Source organism: Rattus norvegicus, chromosome 9, assembly GCF_021556685.1.
Source record: "Rattus norvegicus strain SHRSP/BbbUtx chromosome 9, alternate assembly SHRSP_T2T, whole genome shotgun sequence".
NCBI classification, from domain to species: domain Eukaryota; kingdom Metazoa; phylum Chordata; class Mammalia; order Rodentia; family Muridae; genus Rattus; species Rattus norvegicus.
In genome coordinates this window covers 23,755,152-23,783,087 of record NC_141542.1, presented here as the reverse complement: position 1 = coordinate 23,783,087, position 27,936 = coordinate 23,755,152, and the positions used below count along the sequence as shown (strand labels likewise).

The following is a 27,936-nucleotide window of genomic DNA, read 5'->3' as shown; positions in this document are numbered from 1 at the left end:
ACATATACCCAAAAGATGCTCCAACATACAACAAGGCACATGCTCCAGTATGTTCATAGCAGCCTTATTTATAATAGTCAGAAAATGAAAAGATCCCAGATGCCCTTCAACAGAGGAATGGAAACAGAAAGTGTGGTACATCTACACAATGGAGTACTACAGTGATATCAAAAACAATGACTTCATGAAATTCATAGGCAAATAGAATGAACTAGAAAATATCATCCTGAGTGAGTTAACACAATATAAAACACACACATGGTATGCACTCATTGACAAGTGGATATTACCCCAAATGCTCGAATTCCCCAAGATTCACAGACCAAATCAAATTCAGGAAGGATGACCAAAGTGTTGATGCTTCACTCCTTCCTTTAAAGGAGAAGAAGAATCACTATTGAAGGGATGGGGAAGCAAAGTTTACCGCAGAGCCTGGAGGAATGGCCATTCAGAGTCTACCCCACATGGGACCTATACATATACAGCCTTCAAACTAGATAACGTGGATGAAGCTAAGAGGTGTAGGCTGATAGGAACTAGATATAGATGTCTCCTGAGAGGCACAGCCAGAGCATGTCAAATACAGTGGCGAATGCTAGCAACAAACCATTGAACTGAGAACTGGACCTCAGTTGGAGGAATTACAGAAAGATTGAAAGAGCTGAAGGGACTTGCAACCCCATAAGGACAACCATGCCTGCCAAGCAGAGATCCCAGAGACTAAACCACTACCCAATCACTATACAGGGACTGTGCCATGGCTCCATCTGCATGTGTATCAGAGGATGGTCTTCTTGGGCACAAATGGAATGAGCAGCCCTTGGTCCTGCCTAGGCTGGGAAAGTGGATGGATGGTGAAGGGAACACCTTATAGAAGAGGGGGAGGGCGATGGTATTCAGACTTATTTCTGGAAAACAAGGAAGGAATAACATTTGAATTCAAAATGAAAAATATCCAATTAAAATTCAACAACAACAAAATGGTGTTTAGAGCTTCAAATAAAAAAAGCCACAATCAGGAAACAGAATTGTATGCCTCTGGTTTTCTTCAAATATGCTCAGGGCCCAGGTAGGTTCTGGGCCCAGGGTGAACCAAGCAGGTTCCTGCCACTGACTGCTCCTCTATTCCTGTTTCCAGAGGCATCATGCAGATTAATATTGGGCCAGAGATGTGGGAAGAGCTGGGCAGAAGTGGCTTTCTGTTCTGTGGCATCAGGATTATCTGCATTCCTGGGTGTTCAGCATTTTCTGCCCCGGGATTTGGGTGCAGGCTTCCCGATTGCTTTAAAGTCCCTTATGCCACGTTTATATGTCCTGGGAGATATTACAGAGAAATTAATGCTTATCCCATTAATTTGTTCAACACTCTCATCGACAGAGTATAATTTAGAGGTAACTATATATTTGACAGCAAGCATACACAGTGGGTAATATATGCAATATGAAGTTGAAATTCACAGAGTTTGGAACACAGTGAACAGTGACTGTATAATTGCCTTTGAATCTCAGTCTGACTGGGAAGTGATTTTGATGCCCAGTCCCCATGAGAATACAGAGATCCATCCCTCCCTGATAGCTGTGGGACTTCAGATGTTGACACTAATGATCAATAAAGAAGGTTCTTAAGAGTGAAGAGTTTGAGATTACTCTTTTTTTCACCAGGATACATCCAATTTACTTGATAGTAACCAGATGCAGGTAGTCAATATATACAGTCTATATCCTTATCAAAATAGAAAAGCAAATGAACAAAACAACAACACATAAATAACAAAACTTCAAATGAATAGGAGAAAAACCAAATAACCAAAATAATCAAAACTCAGCCACACTTTAAATAGAGGAGCTGCGCTAAGCATTTTTTGCTGCTCCTTCTGCAGAATAGATTTGTAGTCTGTGTCTTTCCTTGGAGACACAGTAGACAAGCAGTTACTGGTGGTAATAATCTTTCCAAGAGGAGTGGAAGTAGGTCTGTTTTGTTGGAGTGGGGGTATTAAGGACAAAGCCATCCAATACTGAGTAGAAATGATATTACAGACTTTATCTCAAAGTCTTTCCAATGTTGTGAACTGATCTCCATGAAACTCTTCTGGATGACCCACCAGGACAATACACATTTACACGTGCACAGTCTTTCTGGATGACAAGCACCTCTTGATTGATGTGCATCAGCACTTCTCTGAGTCCCTCCAAAAGTTTACACTTGCTGGAGGGTGGGGAGGTGAAAGTACGGCCTATTCAATCCAAAGAAATAAAACTAAAGGAGGAAAATGCAGTCCACAATTGCTATGGACATTACAGATGAGATGAAATAGTGGTGTATTTGCTGTGCACACTTAGTTCTCCTCCTGTAGCACTTCTCTCCAAGGGAGATCTTGCCCTGGTTTGTGTCTTGTTCGAGTTTCTCCTGGAGAATTTCAGACCTAGCAGAGCAAAGGAATAAAGGTTTAGTGAGTGGTTGTCAATTCAGCTCTCCCTCCTTTTTTTTTTTTTATTAACTTGAGTATTTCTTGTATACATTTCGAGTGTTATTCCCTTTCCCGTTTTCCGGGCAAACATCCCCCTACCCCCTCCCCTTCCTTATTGGTGTTCCACTCCCAACCCTCCCCCCATTGCTGCCCTCCCCCCCACAGTCTAGTTCACTGGGGGTTCAGTCTTTCAACTCTCCCTCTTACATCAGCTCTATTCAGTTGGACAATCCAGCATGACCTGTCAGCTGAGGTCAGTCCCTGCATCCCCAAGTGTCATAGAGTACCTGCTCTTGGATTTGTATCTCAGCTTTTAAAACTGCTAGAATTTGAACTGTGGACTATACACTGTATTGGAATTTAGAGAAAAATGAGCGTATTCTTCCACTGGTCCAGATATATTATGTTGAATAATAACATTGTCCCTATGTCTGAATCTGAGTTCAAGAGAGGGATGAGCAACCTACAATACCATGTGGATGCCTTCTGGAGAAGATGTCTAGAATTGAGGTGAAAGTTCTGATTATGTTTGCAGTGAAGGAACCTGCCTAGGTTCCATTTTAAGCACTGTACCTGCAAATGCACAGAGAAGCCATCTCACATCAAATCCATGGGAATTGCATGGATCCTGTAATCACTGAGAATGTGCTCCATGCAAATCTTCCCAGCGTACACACGGACATTAAAGGTGATTGTGATGTAGAAACACACCAGCACCCCTGTAAGTCTATGGCTAGTGTAAGGCAATTTGTGAGAGGACAGAAGAGAAAATGTCCTCAGATCTTTCCAGAGAGATCACAGGAAGAAAGGAGTAGAACATAGCAAGAAATCCAGAGGATCATATATATTGTTTCATGGGCAAAATTCACATGAACTGTACCAGAACTATACTCTGAGTAGCTCTTTAGCTGCCTGAGGCTGAAATCCATGTAGGTGGTCATTCACCCCAAACGGGTACTTATATAGGGAAAGGATATTCAAATGGCTTCTTCCAGCCTGTGTTCCTACCTGAACATTAATGCTTAATGTAAAGACTCCCCAGTATACGCTGGAGGCATAAAAACAAATGTTGAGTGGGATATGTACATAGTGAATAGAGCCTATAGACAGCTCAGTCAGTGATGTGCTGTCCTCTCATAAACCGACATAGACTCAGGGTTCTTTCCCTATTACCAATCTTGCTTTGCAAGTTCCCGAGGCTGTGTAGAGCAGTCTTGTTCCCCAGCAAAGGATCATATGTTGGTGGTAGACTAGACTCTTGTTCTTGTTCACTGTTTCAGACTTTCCCCAAAGTGTGCAACTTCTTCTAATCGGAGCTGTCTTCACCATAGCCTGAGTGACTTCATGCCCAAAGCTAGAATCATAGGAAATCTCCATAACCAGGATTGAAATCAACAATTTTTCTCCCCGTAATGTGATTGTGCCACAGATATTTTGAGTAAGTACGTAAAAGCTTGCATGGATTTTCTCAGACTGAATCAGAATCTATGGAAGGGCTCCACCCTGTGGTACACTTTTACTCCTTGGCTGATGGACGTCTGGATAGATTCTCCTTCAGGGCTACTCTGGGACCACTACAACACTGATGTGCCCTAGTTGCAATGGCAACACCTACTCCTTGTTGTGGAATCACTGGGTTAACTAAACCTTATGTTCCACTTTCTGAACATGGTTTCTCATAGGGCTACCTGTTCTTACACTCCCAGACCCATCTGAAATTCATCATTTCTCCTAACTCCATTGAGGCTGAAATTAACTAAGAGAAAATGATGTTGATTGACAGCACTTGCAGAATGCTACATAGATAACATAGGGGAGCGCTTTAGATTATCTGTGCACCAAAGGGGCTCCTGACACTGCCCTGTTCTTGCACCACAGCATAGCTATGGGGCTTTTGCTGGATGACAATACAACTCCAAGCAACTCAAATTCTCAATGAATAAAATCCAAGCCAAACTCCCAGCGGAAGCTGTAGTGTGCCAAGGTAGCTGGAGAGAAATGGTAGCAGGCCATGTGGAAAGCAACCTTGGAGAAGACACAGTGAGTGACACACCCTTCCAGTGGGCTTTCACCATTCACAAAGAACAGAGAAGCCGCATAAACTCATGGATTTTAGAGAGAAGCCCCCCTTACCTCCCTGTACTCCTTTCCTTTGATGTGCTCCAAAGGATTTCAATGCAGACCAGTAGTTTTACCCCTAATCACTTGAAAATCTAACTTTACAGGTGTTTTTGTGTCCTCTTTTTGGGGGGTTGCATTTCTACAGGACTTGATTGTCCTTCTTTTACACCATAACTAAAAGGGACCTGCAAGCTCCAGGCCTGTACCATTTGTTACCACTGTGAAACACGACTCACTTGAACATATTTCCCACTCCTCCCCCAGACTTCACGAGATAATTCTGTTACGGTATTTTTGAAAACAGAATAAATTAATACCTTAAGTGTCCTTTTGCTGTACAGAGCTGGATGGAGATGCCAAATGACTGGGCAGCTGTATTTCATGTTTCATGGATGTAAAGTGAACTCTTAGAGTACTTTTCTCATGAAACTTGGAAATAGAGGGAAACACATTCACTACTGCAAACACAAACACACACAAACACACAGAAATACACAGATACTCACTTGCTCGCACAAATGAAAACTTTGATCTTGTGCAGCACATTTCCTGTTGAGTGAGGAATTAGTGGGAGCTATGCTGTGTACAAGTCTCTTAGACTCAAGCAATATGTGCTGCCCTGGCCTGTACTCATTTCCACTTCAGGAAACCTTTCTATGCAGATACTTGTTGGTTTTACAAGTAAGTTACATGTTCTGCACAGATAGCCTAAACAATACAACATCAAATTCCCAAGAGAGAGATTCTAGGAAAAGACTCCATCAAGCTCTATGTTGACTCATCATAGGCCCCTCACTAAAACTACCCTGTTTCCTTCATAGAAGACCTTGGAACCATCAGAGAAGACAGGAACTCATGGTCATTTACCAGGAACTTTTCATCACATTAGAGTTCATGTGATGTTAAAACAACCGCAATGTCAGTCAGAAGGAGGCTAAAGAAATAACATACCCTGACTTTTATGAAATGCAGCACTGTGTACAGTATTGAGAGGGAATCTATCCTTAAAGAATGCCATGCCCATGATATAGTCAGCAAAGCAATGTCAGCAGAGGGATGCACTCTAGGATTCCATGCAAGATCATGGTGAAGCCAATAAGACAATCCAGAATCTTCCCCGGGGGATACCTCTGTTCAGGTAAAGTGAAGAAATCTAATCCTTATTTTGAAAATAGTTGAATGGTTTAAGAATGTGTTGAGACAAATAAGAGACAGGGCTCCACCTGGAACTGGACCAGTGATGCAAAGACTGCTGGACAGCACAAAAAAAGGAAGCTTCAAGTTTGTTGAGAGACCTAGGCTTAAAGGACGAAGTTGGATAATGACTGGACAAAACTGCATGTCATGAACTGGCCTCCCCGCATGCTCCCTAAGATGCAGATCAGCACCGCAATGCACCTTTCTTGGTGAGAATTGAGGGTATATACGGATAACTTTGTTCTTGAAGTCTCAAATCTCTCATGCCAACCCTCAGCCTTTGAGAAACCTTTTCCACATCCTTGGTCTTCTATCCAGCTTCAGATTGTAAGGCCCACATATGAACTCTCCAGGAGCACTCAAATAAGACAGGACTCACATGCTGCTCCTCAGGCTCTGTAGTTACCCAAGATCTATGAAGCATGAAGTCACCATCTTCATATACAGGGACATGAGGGGAGGAAGAACAAAAGCCACCACAAATGAGAACCGGTTCTTTGCCATTTACACCAGCCTCTCCTCCTTGAAAACTACTTACTTCCTGGAGTCTCACAAGATCCCTGTAAAGAAAATGAGCTCCAGGCTTTTGCTTCATCCCTCAAAGCCCTGTTCTAGTCTAAAGAGGGGCTCCCACATTGTAGAGAGCGGCGCGGCGAAACAAAGATGGCGCCGACATCCAGCCTTGTCTGGATATAAACGACTTACTGCGCATGTGCAGGCTTGTCCCCTTGCTAGGGCTCCCTCTAGTGGTGAACAGCGGTACTGCACATGTGCGGTTTATTCACCAGGTGTTAGTTGACCGTTAATATGCTAATGAGGTGATTCATTCTCCGCCAATCCCTGGAGGACAAGTAGTGGGGTGATCCAAGCCCCACCAATCCCTGAGAGATAATTAGCATACTGCTGTCTATATAAGCCGAGCGATTTTGCTGCTCGGGGTCCCTGTTCAGAAGAGCTGTAACACTGAGAAGAGCTGTAACACTGAGAAGAGCTGTAACACTGAGAAGAGCTGTAACACTGAGAAGAGCTGTAACACTGAGAAGAGCTGTAACACAGTAAAGGCTTGCTCGCAGAAGAATCCTGTTGCCGCGCGTCGTTCTTGCTGGCGGGACATTGGGCGCGCGACAAGTGGTGCCGAGACCCGGGAACCAACATCGCCGGTGCCGAGGGGACCCTTCAGTGTGCTGAAGAGGATTCAGAACTGCGAGAAGGTAAATTAAAAGGCAAGCTCCGAGAGGCATGCCCCTTTTTGGATTTAGTCTTGCCATGGAGGGATTGTTGCTCGTTTTTATAGTGACTGTTGTCTTCTTACTAGTTGTGTTAAAATGTGAGGACATAGTCAAGGCAGGACAGAACATTCAAGAGAGCATGTCAGAAACGGAGCAGAGTGAGAAATTAGGAGCGCGCAAAAAGAAAAAGGTTACTAAAACAAAAGTGAAAGAGATACAAAAGGCGGAAGAAATGCCGCTGGAGGAAAAAATAGGTATACCCCGGAGGATGAAGTACAAGTCATCCGGAGAGGATACTTTGTATCCATTAAAAGAATCAGAAGCCTTAGAACTGACTGGTAGTGACTCTGAGCAAGAGTTGTCAGAGTCGGAGGAGGAGGAATTAGAGGAAGAGGCAGCCAGATATGAGGAAGAAAGATATGGGCCTAGGTGGAGAGCCACTGTGAAGAAATCGAAAGTTATTAATGCCTCGGTGGCCTCCACTCCCCCGCCTTATATAGAGGGGAAGTGTGAGTACTCTTTCTGTCCACCTGAAACACAGCGAGCACTTAGGCAAATGTTTCCTGTGTTTGAGGACGATGGCATTCGTTCTCATCAGCCCCTAGAGCACAAGCAAGTTAAGGAACTGGCAGAGTCTGTTCGTGCCTATGGGGTTACTGCTAATTTTACCATGTCACAGGTAGAAAGACTAGCAAGCATTGCCATGACTCCAGCAGACTGGCAATCTGTGACAAAGGCCTGTCTCCTTAGCATGGGACAGTATATTGAGTGGAAGGCATTGTGGCACGATGCTTGCCAAGCACAAGCACGTGCAAATGCAGCAGCAGGACAACCTGCCTGGACATTTGACATGTTAACTGGACAAGGGCAATGGGCCAATAATCAAACTGCCTTCCCCTTGGAGGTATATGCCCAGATTGCTATTAGTGCTGTCAAGGCATGGAAAGCTCTAACTAACAGAGGAGAGGTGTCCGGGAACCTGACCAAGGTCATCCAAGGACCAAGTGAGCCTTTCTCAGATTTTGTGGCCCGCATGATGGAGGCTGCTGGTAGGATTTTTGGAGACCAAGACCAGGCCATGCCCTTAATAGAACAGTTAGTTTTTGAACAATGTACCAAAGAATGCCGCAATGCAATCCTCCCCTGGAAATCTAAGGGGCTGCAGGCTTGGCTGAAAGCCTGTAGGGAAATAGGAGGACCACTTACCAATACTGGTCTAGCCGCAGCTATATTACAAGGACAAAGGCGGCCTGGCCTCTCTAGCAGAGGCATCACGTGTTTCCAATGTGGAAAGCCCGGTCATATGAAAAGGGAGTGCAGGAATCAGAATCCTGGTTTTAATCCAAAGAAAGTCCCAGGACTGTGTCCAAAGTGTAAGAAAGGGAAACATTGGGCCAATGAGTGCAGGTCAGTAAAGGACATAACAGGGAAACCCTTGGATATGTCAAAAAACGTCCAACGGGGCCCCCGTCCTCAGGGCCCTCAAATATATGGGGCAACCAGCTCCCCAGTAACCTGGGCTCATCAAACTTCCCCAGGAGAGCCACTCCGGGTTCCGCAGGATTAGACCTCCGTGCCACCTCCAGAATCGTCCTAACCCCTCAAATGGGGGTGCAGCCTATCCCCTCTGACTTTCATGGCCCTTTACCACCCAATACAGTTGGTCTGCTTTTAGGACGCTCCTCTACTACTCTTAAAGGATTGGTGGTACATCCTGGGGTTATTGATCAAGATTATGAGGGCCAGTTGAAGATCATGTGCTCCTCCCCACGAGGTCTCTTCTCCATTTCCCCAGGTGACCGGATTGCACAATTGCTTGTTTTACCCAGTTATCACGCCCAGTTTAAATCGGGAAGTACAAAAAGAGGAAAGAAGGGTTTCGGCTCTACGGGCACTGATTCAGCATATCTTATGGTCGATTTACACGCTCGACCTACTCTGATCCTAACCATTGAAGGAAAGACATTTGAGGGAATTCTAGATACAGGGGCAGACAAAAGCATTATCTCCACTAAATGGTGGCCTACAAAATGGCCCATTACTCAATCTTCCCATTCATTACAAGGTTTAGGTTATGAAGCTAGTCCAACTATTAGCTCTAGGCCCTTAAAGTGGAAAGCCCCAGAAGGACAGGAGGGTAGTTTCGTCCCATATGTTCTTCCTTTACCTGTCAACTTATGGGGAAGAGATATTTTGGCTGAGTTAGGGCTTAAACTTATGAATGAGAATTCCCTACCAGCACAGAGAATGATAAGGGATATGGGGTATGTCCCAGGAAAAGGCATTGGTAAGCATCACCAAGGAACTACAGAGCCAATTCAACCCACTGCAAAACCCGATCGTCACGATCTGGGTTTTTCTTAGGGGCCATTGAGGGGGCTATGCCCATACCGTGGATAACAGAGGAAGCTGTATGGGTTCCTCAATGGCCTCTCTCCTCTGAAAAGCTGGAGGCCGCTCACCAATTAGTAAAGGAACAGTTGCAATTAGGACATTTGGAACCTTCAAGCTCACCCTGGAATACTCCAATATTTGTTATAAAAAAGAAGTCAGGAAAATGGAGACTATTGCATGATCTTAGAGCAATTAATACACAAATGAAATTGTATGGATCAGTCCAACGCGGTCTTCCGCTTCTTTCTGCCTTGCCAAAGCAATGGGAGGTTATTATAATAGATATTAAGGATTGCTTTTTCTCTATTCCTTTACATCCTAAGGATAAAGAGAGGTTTGCCTTTACTCTGCCTGCAATAAATCATGTGGAGCCTGATGAGCGCTATCAATGGAAAGTCTTGCCCCAGGGGATGGCAAACAGCCCCACTATATGTCAGTTATATGTACAACAGGCCCTGACTCCTGTCAGAGGGCAATATCCATCACTAACGATTCTTCATTACATGGATGATATACTCCTTTGTGGATCCAAACCTCAAGAGCTTGAGATAGCATATGCTGACTTAATTAAACATTTCCAACAGTTTGGGCTAACTATAGCTACTGAAAAGGTTCAGAGATCGCTGATGGGCAAGTTTTTAGGAGCTGTTGTACATCCAGAAGTTATTACTCCACAAAAAATTGAAATCAGGCGAGATCACCTACAAACCTTAAATGATTTTCAAAAACTTTTGGGAGATATTAATTGGCTACGGCCATTCCTGAAAATATCTACTGCTGAGTTAAAACCTTTGTTTGATATATTGGAAGGGGATCCGCAATTAACATCCCCGCGATCCCTGTCTATGGAGGCTGTAGAGGCCCTCCGAAAGGTGGAGAAGACTCTTTCTGAGGCTCAATTAGTAAGGATACAACCTGATGAACCTTTTGAGCTATGTGTTTTGCAAACTGCTAAATTACCCACTGCGGTGTTATGGCAGAATGGCCCCTTACTTTGGATTCACCCACAAGCCTCTCCGGCTAAAACCATAGAGTGGTACCCCTCAGCGGTGGCAAGATTGGCTATGAGAGGACTAAAAGTAGCTGTAACTCATTTTGGTAAACATCCAATAAAAATTGTTATACCCTATACTGCAGAACAGCTCCAAGTGCTGGCTGCTACAAATGATGACTGGGCAATACTTGTGTGCATCTTTTCAGGGGTGTTTGATAATCACTACCCCAGGCACCCCATTTTGACCTTTGCAAAATGTCATCCCCTTGTGTTTCCCCGGGTTACCAGCATGGAACCCCTTCAGGCAGGGGATATTGTTTATACGGATGGATCGAAAACTGGTTTGGGTACTTACGTGCATGACGGTAAAGTGGTAACTAAGCAATTTACCCCTAATTCCCCTCAATTAGTTGAGTGTCAGATTGTATTGGAAGTGCTCCGAGTGTTCCCTAGTCCATTAAATATTGTTTCAGATTCCTCCTATGTGGTTAATTCAGTTAAATCTTTAGAAGTTGCGGGAATGATTAGAACCACTAGTACAGTGGCTTCTATATTTCTGGAGATCCAGCAGGAGTTACTATCTCGGCATTCCCCTTTTTTCATCACCCATATAAGGGCTCATTCAGGGTTGCCTGGCCCAATGTCTCATGGGAATAACCTGGCCGATTTGGCTACTAGAGCCACTACGTTTGCTGTGCTGACTCCTGTGGAAGCTGCCACCCAGTTCCATTCCTTATTTCATGTTACTGCTGAGACCTTACGCAGACGTTTTCCTATATCTAGAGCAGAGGCCAGAAAAATAGTGCTTCGCTGCGGTAATTGCAGTGCGTTTATTACCACCCCACATGTGGGCATTAATCCCCGTGGCCTTCGACCCCTGCAGGTTTGGCAGATGGATGTTACCCATGTCCCCGCCTTTGGAAAATTAAAGTATGTGCATATTTCCATCGATACATGCTCCGGGGTCATAGTTGCTTCTCCCTTGTCTGGGGAAAAGGCCTCTCATGTCATTGCCCACTGTCTTGAGGCTTGGAGTGCTTGGGGTCTTCCTAGGCTGCTCAAGACCGACAATGGCCCTGCTTATACTTCAGAAAAGTTTAAACATTTCTGCAATCAGATGGGTGTTGCACACCTGACAGGACTTCCTTATAATCCTCAAGGCCAAGGAATCATTGAACGTGCCCATCGCACATTAAAGGCTTATTTAAATAAACAAAAAGGGGGAATTGGTGAGGTGCCGCCAACCCCCAAGGTTGCCATCTCCACTGCACTTCTTACTTTAAATTTCTTAAATTTAGACGCCCATGACTATTCGGCGGCAGAACGCCATGGGCAGTGGCCTATTCCACCCAAGGATCAGGTGAAGTGGAAGGATGTACTCACTGGAGAATGGAAAGGCCCGGATCCTATTCTAATACGATCCAGGGGAGCGATTTGTGTTTTTCCGCAGAATCAAGAAAATCCAATTTGGGTACCTGAGCGTTTGATTCGAAAATTGCCTTCTGCTCTTCCTGAAGATGAGACTACGAACCCTACTATTACTACTGGGAATGGTAATACAGGTTAATTCGCTCACCCTGTGGGCTATTGCCAGATCCTGGCCAGTACCCATGCCAGTTCATAGCAATTCTACTGTTTTGAGAATAAGACTGACAAGCATAATCTCTGGCCTTGGTTTCAATGGGTGCTGTCCAATGAGCAAGGGTCATATACATCCCTGACCCCCTTTGCTAGGTTGATGGGTGAGAACTTCGTGCTGTATAATGTTTCAGCTACCAGAAAAAGGTGATACCAGGTTGATCAATATTCAATATAATAACCTCTTGGTAAATAATACTGCCACTAGTACTTCAGTATGTGCTAGATCACCTTTTTTCTGATAAGCACTAATGTAAGCAGTGGTGCTTTAAATTGTAATAGCTCTGATGTAGTCTGCTATTTAGCTGAATGCTGGGATGGCACTAATGACACCGCAGTGATGGTTAAGATTCCCTCCTTTGTGCCAATCCCAGTGGAGGCAAACCCAGATAGCTTTCCTATTCTTAATTTGCTGAGAGCCAAAAGAGATTTTGGAATTACGGCAGCCATAATTTCAGCCATTGTGCTGTCTGCTGCCGCAGCTACCACAGCTGAAATCGCTATGACCAATCAAATACAGACGGCTGAGACTGTCAATCAGATTGTAGAAAGAACTGCAGTGGTGCTAGAGATACAAGAAGAATTTAATACCCATTTGGCATCTGGCCTTCTATTAGCCAATCAAAGGATAGATTTAGTTCAAGAACAAATTGAAGCACTGTATCATATGACACAGCTGTCTTGTGTTTCCTCCCTTAGAGGTTTATGCATTATTCCTTTGTGAGCTAACTTTTCTCAGAATTTTCAACAGAGCAAAGAAATCTCGAATTATCTGAAAGGAAACTGGTCCATGAAAGCAGAGCAACTATCAAGACAATTGCTGATGCAGATTGCTGTCCTCAACAGCACTAGGCTGGACCCCATCACAGTTGAAGACTTTACCTCATGGATTACCAATGCTTTCTCCCTTTTCAAGGAGTGGGCGGGCATGTTTGTCCCGGGGAGCTATTGTCCTCCTGGGTTGCGGAGTAGGTCTCTGGCTTATTGGCTGTTTAAAAAAAGAGAACATGCCAGACACAAAGTGGTTGTTTACCAGGCTATGACCACCATTAAAAAGGGTACTTCTCCCAACATATGGCTGGCCTCTTTGAAAGATCAAGAGTTCGCCCTAGATCATTTTTGTCACAGTCATGTGGAGTCATTGTATCCAGGGACGGGCAACTTTCCTCGAACTCGGACCAACCTAAGACACGGGGCCCGGTGGCGATAGGGTAACTCTATGACGGGTAAGGCCGAGTTTGGATGAGAACGACCTAAGACAGGAGCAATGACAAGATTGACGTGACACCCAGATCTAGACCAGTCATTTTATTAAACAAAAAAGGGGGAGATGTAGAGAGCGGCGCGGCGAAACAAAGATGGCGCCGACATCCAGCCTTGTCTGGATATAAACGACTTACTGCGCATGTGCAGGCTTGTCCCCTTGCTAGGGCTCCCTCTAGTGGTGAACAGCGGTACTGCACATGTGCGGTTTATTCACCAGGTGTTAGTTGACCGTTAATATGCTAATGAGGTGATTCATTCTCCGCCAATCCCTGGAGGACAAGTAGTGGGGTGATCCAAGCCCCACCAATCCCTGAGAGATAATTAGCATACTGCTGTCTATATAAGCCGAGCGATTTTGCTGCTCGGGGTCCCTGTTCAGAAGAGCTGTAACACTGAGAAGAGCTGTAACACTGAGAAGAGCTGTAACACTGAGAAGAGCTGTAACACTGAGAAGAGCTGTAACACTGAGAAGAGCTGTAACACAGTAAAGGCTTGCTCGCAGAAGAATCCTGTTGCCGCGCGTCGTTCTTGCTGGCGGGACATTGGGCGCGCGACACCACATAACACCCTCCCCACACATGGCATGTAGTGCTGTGATATGTGATCAACCCATCTCCCTTAATAAACTGCAGATTCTCAAAGAGCAGGAGCATTCGCTTTCCAAACATGCAGTTTCCTGAAGAGGGGCTATCTCCACAGAAAGCCTTGTAAACCATCACATGAATGAACACTTGGATGAGACCTAGGTCAGGACATGGATCAGTCAATAGACAGTTACATTGGTTTGTCTATGTTTATGGAAAGACCTGAGGACAACCTGACCTGGAGGCCTAATCCTACCTGGTGTTCCTTTGCACTGGGGACACAGATGTTCATTCTGACCTCTTCACAGAGCCTCTTTGCCTCCACACAGGATGCTGGCCGTTCAGTCTGCTCCACCAGTAGTTCGCTCTTCTCATTCAGCAAAATCTGTATATTGTTCTTCAATTGAGTTTGTTCTCGCAGAAGCTGGGTGTGCCTGATGCTGAACCACAAACAAAAAATGGTAAATCCCAGCCAGCTTCTATTTGCCTGTCACTCTTGCAAGTCAAATCATCCCTTCAAGGAATCCCTCATCCCCAGACATCCCCAGACATCCCCAGAACAGAGCCACACTATACAAGTTAGCACCAATTAGAGGAGGTCAAATCCAGAATCCACATTCAACATGAATCAAAATACTTCTGATAATCCTGACACTAAGACGGTTTATATAAATCCAGGAAGAAGAAATGGTCCATATGGGTACTTATATGTCCATGATATGCTAAAACCATCTTCACGTAGAGGGGAAATCCCCTCTGAGGGGTAATTGAAGTCCCAATAGCTATACAATCTTTCCATGTGTTTCTCATGGATCACAGATCTTTAAATCTTCTGTCAGAGTCCTAGAGATTCAGAGTTGATTGATATTCCCATCACGGTACAAAACTTTCTATCTAGAGGATCCTTAATGGGGAAAATAACAATTGGAGGGTCTTCTATACCCTTCACATGTAGGACAACTGAGTCCAAGAGCTACAAACATAAGACCCTTGCCAGGAGGCAGGCTTCTTGTTAAAAGTCAGACACTACAGAACCAGTGCCCTGACTTTGGTTCAATGTCATACAGGACAGGAGCATTCCTGCCTAGTGCTGGGTTCTCATCTCTGTCAGCGACTCACCGGTAGGAACTGTTCACTTGTATGAGCTCCTTGTACCTCTCCATGGCCTCACTTATTGAACTGGTCATCATTTGCATAGCCATCATTCTCATCTCATGTTCAGATTGAAGTATTGGCAATTCGACATCCAGCCTGTTGTAGGGCATGGCCCAAGAAAAAAATAACCATCTGAACTCAGGATTTCAGAATTAAGTGAATTGTAAATTTAAAAAAACCCAATAAAAAATTGAAATTTAAGAAATGTGGGGGGAGAGAAGAATGTGGCAAACACAAAGACCAGAGCAAAAACACAACAGTGAGACTCCAACAACAATTCTTTCAAGGAAATATTTCTACGCAAATCAGCAAAGAGTTATTTTGAAATATGGACATTTTCTAAGACTGTGGAGATATGGTTCCCCCAAGACCAACTGTACTGCAGTGGCTTGGGTCTAACAGATAGTTGTGATGATATTTCTTTTGTTTTGAAAACAGGAATTCTCAAACCTTGTTTCCTATTGTTCCATGAATTCCCAGAGGGAATAACTACTTTGACAGGGTAGAGGATTTGTAACCCCTCCTTCCCTCAGGAGGGTCCTATCTACCACCTAAGTAAACAGAAGATGCAAAGTGCTCAGTTGATCCATGTGGGCATCCCCACTATCATGACCTGCAAACTGTCCATCAGACATATCCTAAGATCCCATGAAACTCCCCAGACTCCCTGACCGAGAGCTTAATACCCACAAACACTTTCACATACTTACATACCAATCAATATACAAACACAAGCAGAATCCCAACTAAATGCATGGAGGTGCCATAGAATCAGTGTATAATGAAAAAAATTAGAGGAAAAGAGGGATGACGTGCAGGCATTTCATCCCCTCACTTAGAGGCAGCAAGTGTGACCAGGTCCTTCTAGCTGTTGACAGAACCAATGCTAATCCAAGGAGCTCAGGGTCAAGTACAAAAGAGGTTGACCCTAAACACACAGGACCTAGCTTGTCTCACAAGCAAATGCCTTCCAAATCTCCTTAAAATCCAGGATGAGAGGTAAACCTCTCTTGTGCTAAGAGGAAATCTTGGGTTAGCAGAGAGAAAGCACAAGACAGTGAACAGGTTACTGGCCATAATGACTAGCTGTGGTCCCAATTATCATAGATATAAAGGTCCAGGATTTGATAAAATTCATCCCTCTCGAATTGACACTTCTGGATTTCAAATTTAAGTTCCTCCAGTTCCTTTAAACACTCCTCTTGCTTACTGATGACATTTTGGGATGATGCCTTCCTACCAAAACCTGTAAATAGATAAACCCAAGTGAATTTGCATATTTGGTGGCCCATGGGCAGAAAAGATCATTCTGAATCCGAAAAGGAGGTGAGGAAGGGGAAATGGTAGAGACTGGGTGAATCCCTTAAAGAGCAGAAAAGCTTTCTTAAAGGTGGATTCTTAAGCTATGTCCCTCTTCCCAACCTCTAATGCCATACACGTGCCACATTCACTATTACAGGACCCCTCACCCTGAATAGTATAACCTGATACATAAACATCTGGGACGTTGTTATCTCATATCAGATGTGTTTCAGTTAATCCTGGAGTTCATACTGCTTAGCACCATCAGGCTCTAATCATGTGTGTTCCACCCAAAGTGTCTGAGAACTCAATTCATTTCTCGGGGTGCATCCTTCCTTGTTCTCACCATCAGAGACTTATGTAACCTACAGTAATCTAGAGGAAGAAATGCTTCAACTCCCAACCATGGATGGTCACATTTTTTATCTCACTGTGCCTCCTCCTGCCATGCATTGACACTCACAATTAAAAAGCTTCCAGAAAAGAAACTGAAGGCTTACCACTTTCTGGCTTTCTCTCAAATTAAAGATCAGGAACTCCTGACTCTTGGTTTGCCTTTGAGAAATCCCAAGGCTCCTGCTTGTAAGGCCTAGTCTTAGAAGGCACATCTCAAACCTACCTCCTTGAGGATGTTCCCCAACTCTGCCCACGACTCACCAAGCCTTCCCCAGAATGATTTCCTCCTTCCTGTTTCACTAGAGAGGGGGTCATCTTCCTTCAGCCTTGGTGTGGTCTCTCCTTGATCAACACTTTCCTTCTGAAATAGCCTGAGCGGCTGGCGAAACATGCCTGTTTGTGAACCCAAAGGGAACTGAAGGAATATCCCAAAGGCAGTTGGTGTCACCACAACACTGGTGACATCACAGAAGATTCTAGGGATCTCTTAGATACAATAGATTGTCCAGTGAAGGGCTTACTGATGATGCCACTGGGAAGTTCTATGACCTACCTGCTAACTAGCTCTCCAAAAATTGATCAATTTCTGTGCGGACCCTTTCCTCCAGTCTCTCATACATCACTGGGAATACCATTTGGCAACCTCTATTGCTAAGCTAGATGTTTCTCTGTGCATCATTAGAACTCAACAGTGCTTTTGCTGGGGAGGGCTGCTTACAACCTGAATGAGAGAACAGATTTTTCTTAGCACCCAAATCTCTAGACCAAGGAAGAGGGAGTTTTTTCTTAAAAGTAAATCTACTACTCGAGACAATGCATGTGACACACATTTCGATTCCTAAGGTTTTCCTTTTTATGGAGGCCAATATGTTTCTTCTAGACCTCTGAGTGTATAAAACCTGGAAATATTTGCTTACTGTGCAGTCCTTGACAGTTGACATTGTTTTTATTTACATATCCATGTATTTCACAAAATCAATGGTCTATTATCTTATTTTTTTAGAATAAAAACTCCTTTTTTCTTGAAACATAGGGATCAACTACAGGGCATATATAAAATAATAAATTTCTGTACCTTTTTTATATTAAGTTGGACATCCTCCCTTTCTCAAATATAACAAGACAGTGAAATCGGACATCAGCGAGCAAACGTCAACCTGGACCTTGTGTTACCACATTGTAACCACATAGCCATCCCTTCTCCAATATCATTCTTCCTGAATTTCCAAGTCCAATCCTGAGGATATTTGGGGCTACACGCTGATCTTTTACTCAGAGCAAACATAAAAATCAGGTGGATGGGCAGGGAGTGGAATGGCCTAAGGTTAGGCTAAACCTCAATTTTAATGGGTCCATAAGTTCAGGAGGGAGTCCATTTGGCATTGTCATCTGTGCCTTCTGTGTCCTTATCCCGGGTGTGCTGACTCTGTGATATGATGCCACCTCACCTCACAGATGTCAGGGTGAAAATCATGTATGACTTTTCTGAGAAGAACTCTGCCTTTTACTACCATCTGGAGCTATACAACATCACTATGCACAGCTCAGAAGAGAGGGGTGGAGATTGTGGAGGCCTTAGAAGTTGAGGATCATTTCTGATTAAGGCACATATTTTTTCCTATGTAATTTTTCCCTTGCTCTTTCACTAATGATGGTTGACTTCATTCCTGGCCTGAAGTCAACTGGATTCCAAGGTTTGGGATTAGGGAAGCCCCTCTTTTTGAGATGACAGGCCCAGCAAGGGATCCCATTGCATACAGGTTCCTATTCCCAAGGAAGTTGTTGCTGCAGAATCACAGCATGGGGGCAGCAGCACAGGACATCTCCCAGCTTTCTCTCCTGCACCTGCAGCACTTTTAATAAGGCTGTTTGTTTGTTTGTTTGCTTTTTATTGGAAATACCTACAAAGCTGGTCAAAATTAATACGTGCCTTAAATTCCAGCACCCACAAAGTATTGTTGTTTTTGCTTTTGTTTTTGTTTTATTTCATTTCATTATTTCTGTAATTGTTGTTAGGATTCTTATTGTTTTCTTTGGTAATTCCATCTAGCTATTCAATTTGTACATAGAATGTAAAGCCATGCTCTGCATGGTCCTGTTATTCATGTTAAGGATTTTTTCTTACCACCAACACCACAGATGAACACAATATTTACTTTCAAATCAGGAAAGCAGGCATACAGAAGAGAGCTATGTTGTTTGGTCTCAGGTAAGCAGCCAATCAGGAGTGTAGGATGGCTTCCCAATGTTTTGGATCAGGTAAACTTCTGTTATTGAGATGAAAGGCCTCTGCTGAAGCCTCCAGTTGAGTAACAGAGAGCCTGGAAAGACTGAAAGAGTGGTTGCACCTTGAAGGTGAACCCTTCAGTGCCTCTGCAGCCTGAGGCAGAGTTCTACAGAAGAGCACTTGGCCAGAGATCATAGGGGACTGCATTTTGGTTGAGCCCTGAGACCTGGATGAGCAGAGGCCTCCACAGTCCTGATAAAGGGAAGCAGAGCCACATAGATGTGAGGGAACAATGGATCTTTGATCTGCCTGTTCTCTGCTACATTAATCTTTGCTGTATACATAGTATATGTAAATGACTGTAGATGTTAAAGCATGTGCAAGTGTAAACAGAGTAGAGTTAGTTCAGCAATACATTATGTCCCATTTTGTTAAAGACCTTTATTTTATTTCTATTTATATTTTTTTCTTTTTCTTGACTACTGATACCTGATTACTCTCCCACAATCCTTCCCCAATTCTCCTGGCACAGTCTCCTCTGAGTGTATGAGGACCAACTGTCTCAGTACCTCCCTTCTTTTAACAAAGCCTTTCCTGGGGGCATTGGTGAGGATGCTGGTTTTGAATGCCTTGGACTTGGCTTTCTTCGTGCTCCAGTTTGCTGGTTTGGGAAGTTGGTAAAGAACTGTCTGTGAACTTGGTACTTCATCCAGATGGTACACAAGAGGCAGTGGTTTTGTCAATGGGTCGATAAGTTCAGGAGGGTGTCCATTTGGCATTGTGATATGTGGATTCTGTCTTCTTATCCTAGGTGTTATAATTCCACCTGAATGTGTGCTATAATGCCACCCAACCTCACAGATGTAAGAGTGAAAATCATGTCTGACGTTTCTGGGAAGAACTCTGCCTTTTACTCCCATCTGGAGTTATACAACATCACTATGCAAAGCTCAGAAGAGAGGGGTGCAGATGTGCGCGTCTTAGAAGTTGAGGATCTTTTCTTCTGATTAGGGCACTTGTTTTTCCTATGTAAATTTTCCCTTGCTCTTTTACTAATGGTGGCTGACTTCTTTCCTAGCCTGAGGTAAACTGGAGTCCAATCTTTTGGATTACTGAACCTTCTATTTTTGAGATGACAGGCCCACCAAGGGTCCTACTGCATACAGAAGGTATGAGTAAGTCTCAGGGGCTGGAGTAAGTTAAAAAGGTCTGTGACAACAAAGAACTGATTAAGAAAACAAGAGCCCAGCTGCTCATCAAGATCACAGTTGTATGAGATTAAGAAAATGTGAATAGGGCATCTGGTGAAAGACAAATTAATTAGGAGGTCATAGGCCTAGAAGGGTTATCCTTTGATCTCAGTGGAGCTGCCATTCTTTCTGCCATTCCTCGCCCTCTGCCACAGGACCAGAGACTTCCCCATACAAATGGCTGGCCTTGCCAAAGACCTGGCAGGGCTTCTCCCTGTAGAATAGGACATGTAGAGTCCTTGAGGACTCACCAAGAAGTCTCCTCCACACAGGATCCTTGTTGTCAAAGGGAAATGTTCCTGCAGAATCCTGCCATGGCAGCAGGAATTTCAACCTGGCTGCTCTTGGTCCAGCTCACTGGGTGCAGGCCTGAGGCCCAGGGGTATCTGGGGAAAGAAGCAGCAGGCACTACCTCACAGCTCTCTCTTTGTTGAATGCAACTGCTAGGACTGTGATAGGATTTTTGTTTCTTGTGTGTTTATTAGAAATACCTACAAAGCTGATTAAAGTTGTAACATGCCTTCATACCCAGAGTGCAGAATGTTTTTAAATCGTTGTTGTTCCTGTTTTATGTTTGGATTTTGTCTTTTAATCCCCTCAGGAAATTTCCCTGTGCTTAGAATGTTAAGCACATGCTCAGGAGGGATCGATTATTCAAGTTCGGCAAAGCTTTTGTTCTCACCATCACTCCACAGATGATGCCATTACTTACTTTGAAATAAGAAAACAGTTATAGAGAAGTAAATTAACCTGTAAGCTATCACAGAAGAAACACATCACGATTGTGGAATGGCACCCCAGTATTTTGTATTTCCTAAGTTATTTTTCTTTTAAACTTTTTTATTGGATTTTTTTGGGTACATTTCATCTTTTTTAAATCCTTAAAGGTATCTTTTATTCCTCTCCTCCCATTTACAATGAGGAATTTCACCTGTGATTGTTAGTCCAGATAGTTTAGTCAATGGTTAGATATCATCTTGGCCTAGTTTCCTTGGCATAAGCTGAGTTAGAAGCAGGCTCAAAGGTTCAGGACCAACAAATAATGAATTCCACTACATCTGGATCCCTAGCCTCACAGCCAGGAAGGGACTGTATTTCCATTCACTATTTAAAAAAAAGATGCAGTTCAGTAACATGTAAAAAAATTTCTCAAGTATATTAAAGTGTTTACCATGATCATACAGTTTTTTAAATACCTGGCATTCATCTTTTTCCAAAACCTAAAATTTCTTTCTTACTCACATTTTTTGATTATTTTTTGGTATTAGTATCATTTTTTTAAATTTCAGTATTTTTTAATAGATATATATGTTTTATTCAAACGTTATTCCCTTTCCCAGCTTTTGGTCCATAAGCCCCCTGCCGTGCCCTCTCCCATATGTATGGTCCCCCAATCCATGCCACTTAGAAACCCCTTCCTGGACATTTCCCTGCAGTCAGGGTCCCACCTTGTTAAGAACAAGGGCTTCCCCTTCCACAGGTGCCCCAACAAGGATATTCTCTCCTACATATGCAGTTGGACCCCTGGGTCAGTCCACATATAGTCTTTTGCTAGTGGTTTATTTGGATGGCATTGCTGTTCATATGGGGTTGCAAGCCCTTCAGCTCTTTGAATCCTTCCTCTAATTCCCATAAGGGGCGTCCTGTTCTCAGTTCAGTAGTTTACTGCTAGCACTGACCTCTTTATTTGACATGCTCTGGATGTGTCTCTCAGGGGAGATGTATATCTGGTCCCTTTCACTAAGCACTTTTTAGCTTCATCAATCTTACCTAGTTTTGGTGGCTGTATATACATGGGCCACATGTGGGGCAGGCTCTGAATGGCTGTTCCTTCAGTCTCTGCTTTAGATTTGGCCTCCATATCCCCTCTTATGGATATTTTTGTTCCCCATTTTAAGAAGGAGTGGGAGCATCTGCACTTTGGTCATCCTTCTACTTGAGTTTCCTGAGATCTGTAGATTGCATTTTGGGTAATTTGAGGTTTTGGTCAATATCCACTTATCAATGAGTGCATACTGTCAATGAGGGGTGCTGAGTACCTGGAAGAGAAAGGGGGACAAGAGATGTGAAGAAGGACTACAAGACAAGAGTCTGATCAAGGCGACAATTTTATTTTTCCCCAAGGCTGAATTTGTACCATAAAATGGGTAACAGAGAGAGGAGGGAATTAAGAAACATTTACGCAAGCCAAGGACACAATATTCATGTGGTCAGGGAATCGGCTGATGTTGACAGGATGTCAGAAAGGTCACAGGTTTGTCATATCTATTAGAAAGCAGGATGTTGGTTTTTCAGAAAGGTTACAGGTCATGACATTGGGTATCTTAACGTCACACGTTATCATATGGTTATTCATCTTGACCACCACATTTGTATTAGTCTTCTGCAGCTGGCTGGGGATTTTCCATGAACCCAGTCATACTTAATGCTAACCATAATAATAACATCAATAATGGAGGGCTTCAAGGCCATCGCTCCCAACAGCATACCAAGTGTGTTTTTCTGTGATTGGATTACCTCACTGTGTATGATATTTTTTAGTTCTTTCCATTTGCCTATGAATTGAACGTAGTCATTGTTTTTGATAGCTGAGTGGTGCTCCATTGTGTAGATGTACCATATTTTTCAAGTCAATTCCTCTGTTGAAGGGCATCTGGGTTCATTCCAGCTTCTGGCTATTATGAATAAGGCTGCTATGAACTTAGTGCAGCATGTGTGTTGTTGTATGTTGGAGAATCTTTTGGCTACATGCCCAGGACAGGTATAGCTGTGTGCTCAGGTAGTGGAATGTCCAATTTTCTGAGGAACCTTCAGACTGATTTCCAGAGTGCTTGTACCAGTTTGCCATCCCAGCAACAATGGACGAGTGTTCCTCTTTCTCCACATCCTCGCCAGCCTCTGTTGTCACCTGAGTTTGTGATCTTAGCCATCCTGACTGGTGTGAGGTGGATTCTTAGGGTTGTTTTGATTTGCATTTCTGTGATGACTAAGGATGTTGAGCATTTCTTTAGGTGCTTTTCAGCTGTTCGATATTCCTCAGCTGAGAATGTTTTCTTTAGCTCCGTACCCCATTTATTAACAGGGGTGTTTGGCTCTCTGTACTCTAACTTCTTGTGTTTTGTGTATACTTTGGATATTAGCCCTCCATCAGATGCAGGATTGGGAAAGATTCTTTCCCAATCTGTTGGTTGCCTTTTTGTCCGAATGACACTGTCCTTTGCCTTACAGAAGATTTTCAGTTTTATGAGGTTCCCCCATTTGTCGATTCTTGATCTTAAAGCATAAGCCATTGGTGTTTTGTTTAGGAAATTTCCTTAGTGCTCATGTCTTCGAGACTCTTCCCTACATTTTTTCTATTAATTTTAGTGTATCTGGTTTGATGTGGAGGCCCTTGATCCACTTGGACTTAAGGTTTGTACAGGGTAATAAGAATGGGTCAACTTGCATTCTTCTACATGCTGACCATGTTGATCCAGCACCATTTGTTAAAACTGCTATCTTTCTTCCATTGGATGTTTTACCTCCTTTGTCAAAGATCAAATGACCATAGGTGTGTGGGTTCTTTTCTGTGTCTTCAATTATGTTCCACTGATCTGCCTGTCTGTATGCCAATACCATACAGACTATTGCTCTGTAATACTGCTTGAGGTCAGAGATGGTGATTCCCCCAGAAGGTCTTTTATTGTTGAGTAGAGTTTTGCTATCCTGGGTTTTATGTTATACCAAATGACGGCAAATTGCACTTTGTACCTTTATAAAGAATTGAGTAGAAATATTGTTGGTGATGGCATTGAATCTGTAGATTGCCTTCGGCAAAATGGTCATTTTTTACCATATTCATCCTGCCAATCTATGAGCATGGGAGATCTTTCAATCTTCTGAGATCTTCTTCAATTTCTTCAGAGATCTGAAGTTCTTGTCATACAGATTTTTTACTTGCTTCGTTCAAGTAACAGCAAGTTATTTTATATTATTTGGGACTGTTGTGAAGGGTGCCATTTCCTTAATTTCTTTCTCAGCCTGTTTACCCTTTGAGTAGAGGAAGACTACTGAATTGTTTGGGTTAATTTTATACTCGGACAGTTTGCTGAAGTTGTTGATCAGGTTAAGTAGTTCTCTGGTGGAATTTTGGTGTTGCTTAAGTAGACTATCATATCATCTTCCAATATTACTATTTTGACTTCATCCCTTCTAATTTTTTCCCTCTGACCTACTTTCATTGTTTGATTGCTATGTCTAGGACCTTAAGTACCATATTGAAAAAGTAGGGAAAGAGTGGGCAGCCTTGTCTAGTCCCTGATTTTAGTGGGATTCCTTCAATTTTCTCAGTTTAGTTTGATGTTAGCTACTGGTTTGATGTATTTTGCATTTTCCTATATTTAGATATGGGCCTTTAATTCCTGATATTTCCAGGACTTTATTAATGAAAGGGTATTGAATTTTGTCAAATGATTTCTCAGCATCTAATGAAGTGATCATGTGTTTTTTTTCCTTTGAGTTTGTTTATATGGTGAGTTTCGTTGATGGATTTCTGTATATTAAACCATCCCTGCAGCCTTGCCATGAATCCTACTTGATCATGATGGATGATTGTTTGGATGTGTTCTTGGACTCAGTTTGCAAGAATTTTATTGAGCATTTTGCATCAATATTCATAAAACAAATAGGTCTGAATTACTCTGTCTTTGTTGTATCTTTGTGTGGTTTAGGTATAACAATAATTGTGGCTTCATAGAAGGAATTTGGTAGTGCTCTCTCTGTTTCTATAACTGGTAAGCCTAAAACCCCCGTTCCTGAAAGTAACAGAACTTACAGAAAATACATACTTTCTTATCATTCCTCCTCCCCAATGGTCAGTGATTTATTGAGCACCTACTACGATCCTAGCACTGTGAATCTAAGGGTGTAATGGTGAATAAAAAACTTAATAAAAAGCTTCATTAAGGAATAAAGAAAAATGAAACATAATTTTGAAACTCAGAGTTAAATATAAGCAATACCACCATTTCTTTAACTGGTGATTTCTGAAAAACTCATCATTTTTTCCATGGGCTCCTACAGTAATGACACTAAGCCTTGATTTTGTAAGACACAAATAGGCAACTCACACTTCATTCTTGGCTCTCAAAACTGTCAAAGGGAACAACACTGTTGCTGTCCATTGTGCTTCCCTATCAATCCTGCTATGGATGGTAATACATTCCAGTCTTTTTAATGTGTAAACAGGCCACCACTTGAGGAGAAAGGTTATTACAATTACCCAAACCGGTATATTCTCTAAAATTTTCACATAGCATTTTACTGATATCACAATGCAAATTCACCACAGATATTTAACCAATGAAAACAGAAATATTGAATAGCTCTGCAAATAGGATCAATGATCATATATACTTGAAAAGAACTATCATGGAAACAAATGATGTTATAGGAGAAAAGATACATCATTAAAAGGTACAGAAGCAGCAAAAAAGACACTACATTTCTTGGTTTAAATGTTAGGAGATACACTTGATCTTTAAAGACAGGCAATGTATTTGATCTTAAAGCCCTTAAACTGTGCCCTGTCCACATAGAAACTGCAGTAGATGACAATCTTTTGTAAGATTTATTTATTTATATGTGAGACAATGCAGCTGTCTTCAGGCACAACCAAAGAGGGCATCAGTACTCCTTACAGATGGTTGTGAGCCACCATGTGGTTGCTGGCATTTGAACTCAGGACCTCTGGAAGAACACTTGGTGCTCTTACCCACTGAGCCATCTCTCTAGCCCTCACAATGGCCTCTTACACAGCATCACAGTGGTCTATTTCACTAGATGGCTCCAGGGTGATAACAGAGAAGCTTTCACAGTTCCTGAGCACTTCTGAGTTCAAACACCACCAGTGCCCACTCTGTGCTGTTGGCACATTCTGACCTGTCTCCTAAGGGTTGTCAGCCACAAAAGGGACTGGTTAGCCCCAGACAGCATTCACTGCCCAATCCTAAAAACCCCCTCGATTCTGAAAAAGCCACATTCCATGCTTGCTCCATATTTGAGGAAGCCAAATGGTTGATCTGGCTCAAGGCTCTACTTTTCTTAGCTCATCAACTTTCTTTTTCCTGTTCTTGTCACAAGAAGTATTTTTTTTATGCTGCAACTACACTGCAATGTGTGAAGGAAACCACCATCAACTCTGGGTGTCACCTCTTGAAATTGAAGCGCAGAACAGGCTGCATTGGGGCCAAACACAGAATCAGCAAAGAGGAGGCCATGCGCTGGTTCCAGCAGAAGTATGATGGCATCATCCTTCCTGGCAAATAAACTTTATCCAAAGGCCAATAAAGTTTTCTCAGAAAAAAAAAAGAAATTTAAAATTCACAAAACAATTCATGGCTTTCTAATCAGCACCATGGAAAATAAACAAAAACAAGCAAAACCATTCCAAAGGAACTTGCTGATCTGGAGGCCTGCTCATAGCAGGCAGGAAAGAATTAAATTATGCAGAACTGTAATCTCTCAGAGCTTTGGAGGCTAAAAAAGAGGAAATCTCTGTTTATGTTCCCTTTCTCCGAGTAATTGAAGGAGGGTATTTTACATCCTCCAAATACAATCTCTTGCAAGGGGCAACCAATTACAAAGTAGATCAGAAGTAATCTATTAAATAATACATATTCATTGCCTGAGGTTTTAAGAAAATATATTCCCAGGATCCCCATCCTTGAACATACAATAGAAACCTATACAGGGAGTGTGCCACCAGGCTAAGCTGCCTCTGAAAAGCCCGTCCTGCCCTGGCAGGTACAGGTCATTTAATTCTAAGTCAATCTGGAGAGAGGTGACAGCCCCAAGTTGCTCTGGGGATGTCAGAGCACAGCTCTCATCCACACTCTGATTACCTCTCCATTCTTTCCCAATGCCATGGGCTTTCCAATCCCTGCTTCAACTGTCCATACATCCCTGAACCCTCCCTTCCCCTACCCAATGGGCTCACTTTGCATTGCCTCCTTCTGCCACTGCTTTCCCAGGACAGGGGGACGGGGGGGGGGGGGTGCCGGGGGGCGGCAGAACGAGCCTAAGGAGGGACCTGGGTCTCCTACCTACCTTGTGTCTGCTGCTTTGGTGGTGCAGCCCGCCCTGCTTGCTGCTTGCTGTCTCTGGGGACCAGACCGGAGGTCGGGCTAGGGGTCCGCGCGTGCACCACGCCTCCAGGTCCCCTGGCAGGGCTTGCCTGGGCTTCCTCCCTGGACACTGCCAGGCTGCAGTCTCCCTTGGAAACCCAGCCGCTGTCATAGCGCGCCGTCTGGTGGCCAAGGTGACCCCAACGCTGTTACAGTCCCCTTCCCTGGTCTCTTCTTCTGCTTTTTCTTTTCTTTTTTTCTTTCTCTTTTTGTTCGCAAAGTGGCGCCTGCGAAGTGCTCGCCTCCAGCAAGGAGTACATCGTGCAGGCAGAATCACCTCTGGGCCCTGCCGGGGTTGGAGAGGGAGAGAGAGGAGTCACCTTGGGCGGCGGTGCCCTGGCTGCGGGCACCTGCGGAAGGAAAACTCGCCCAGGCACACGCGCTGCTGCCGGTGCCAAATATAAGGCGCGCGCCCCGTCCCCACATTTCAGGCGCTCACCCACGAGCTCCGCGTGCCCTGAGGCCGGGCTCGGGCGCGGTCGAGCGGCGGGGTGGGAAGGACACGTGTGCCCACTCTGGAGTGCAGGCAACACCTGGAGGCACGACACGGGG

The 27,936-nt window shown here is 43.5% G+C and overlaps 2 protein-coding genes across 4 annotated transcripts in view; both read right to left on the bottom strand.

Annotated features, from left to right (window-relative positions):
- LOC148003534 (disks large homolog 5-like) overlaps positions 1–27,936 on the bottom strand; it is a 446,357-nt gene that overhangs the window by 100,363 nt on the left and 318,058 nt on the right. The window lies entirely within an intron of this gene.
- On the bottom strand, positions 50–27,501 carry LOC148003544 (uncharacterized). Of its 3 annotated transcripts, none has more exons than XM_087568841.1 (4): positions 27,308–27,501; positions 15,011–15,142; positions 14,148–14,331; positions 50–2,423 (listed from the first exon to the last, which is right to left on the bottom strand). In XM_087568841.1, the coding sequence occupies exons 2-4, from the start codon at positions 15,100–15,102 to the stop codon at positions 2,418–2,420; spliced, it is 282 nt and encodes a 93-aa protein (XP_087424967.1). In that variant the 5' UTR covers positions 15,103–15,142; positions 27,308–27,501; the 3' UTR covers positions 50–2,417. The 3 variants fall into 3 exon arrangements, with proteins under 3 accessions (XP_087424967.1, XP_087424965.1, XP_087424964.1); XM_087568839.1 differs by lacking the exons at positions 50–2,423; positions 27,308–27,501 and adding exons at positions 16,130–16,292; positions 17,006–17,137 and having other exon boundaries at positions 14,010–14,331; XM_087568838.1 differs by lacking the exons at positions 50–2,423; positions 27,308–27,501 and having other exon boundaries at positions 14,010–14,331; positions 15,011–15,143.

What these genes read in the sequence shown, in the direction of transcription:
- LOC148003544 (XM_087568839.1), bottom strand. Translation starts at nt 15,102, where the DNA reads ATGAGAATGATGGCTATGCAAATGATGACCAGTTCAATAAGTGAGGCC. An exon ending in CAAGTGAACAGTTCCTACCG is followed by an intron (nt 14,332 to 15,010) that starts GTGAGTCGCTGA and finishes TTTGTGGTTCAG; the next exon opens with CATCAGGCACACCCAGCTTC.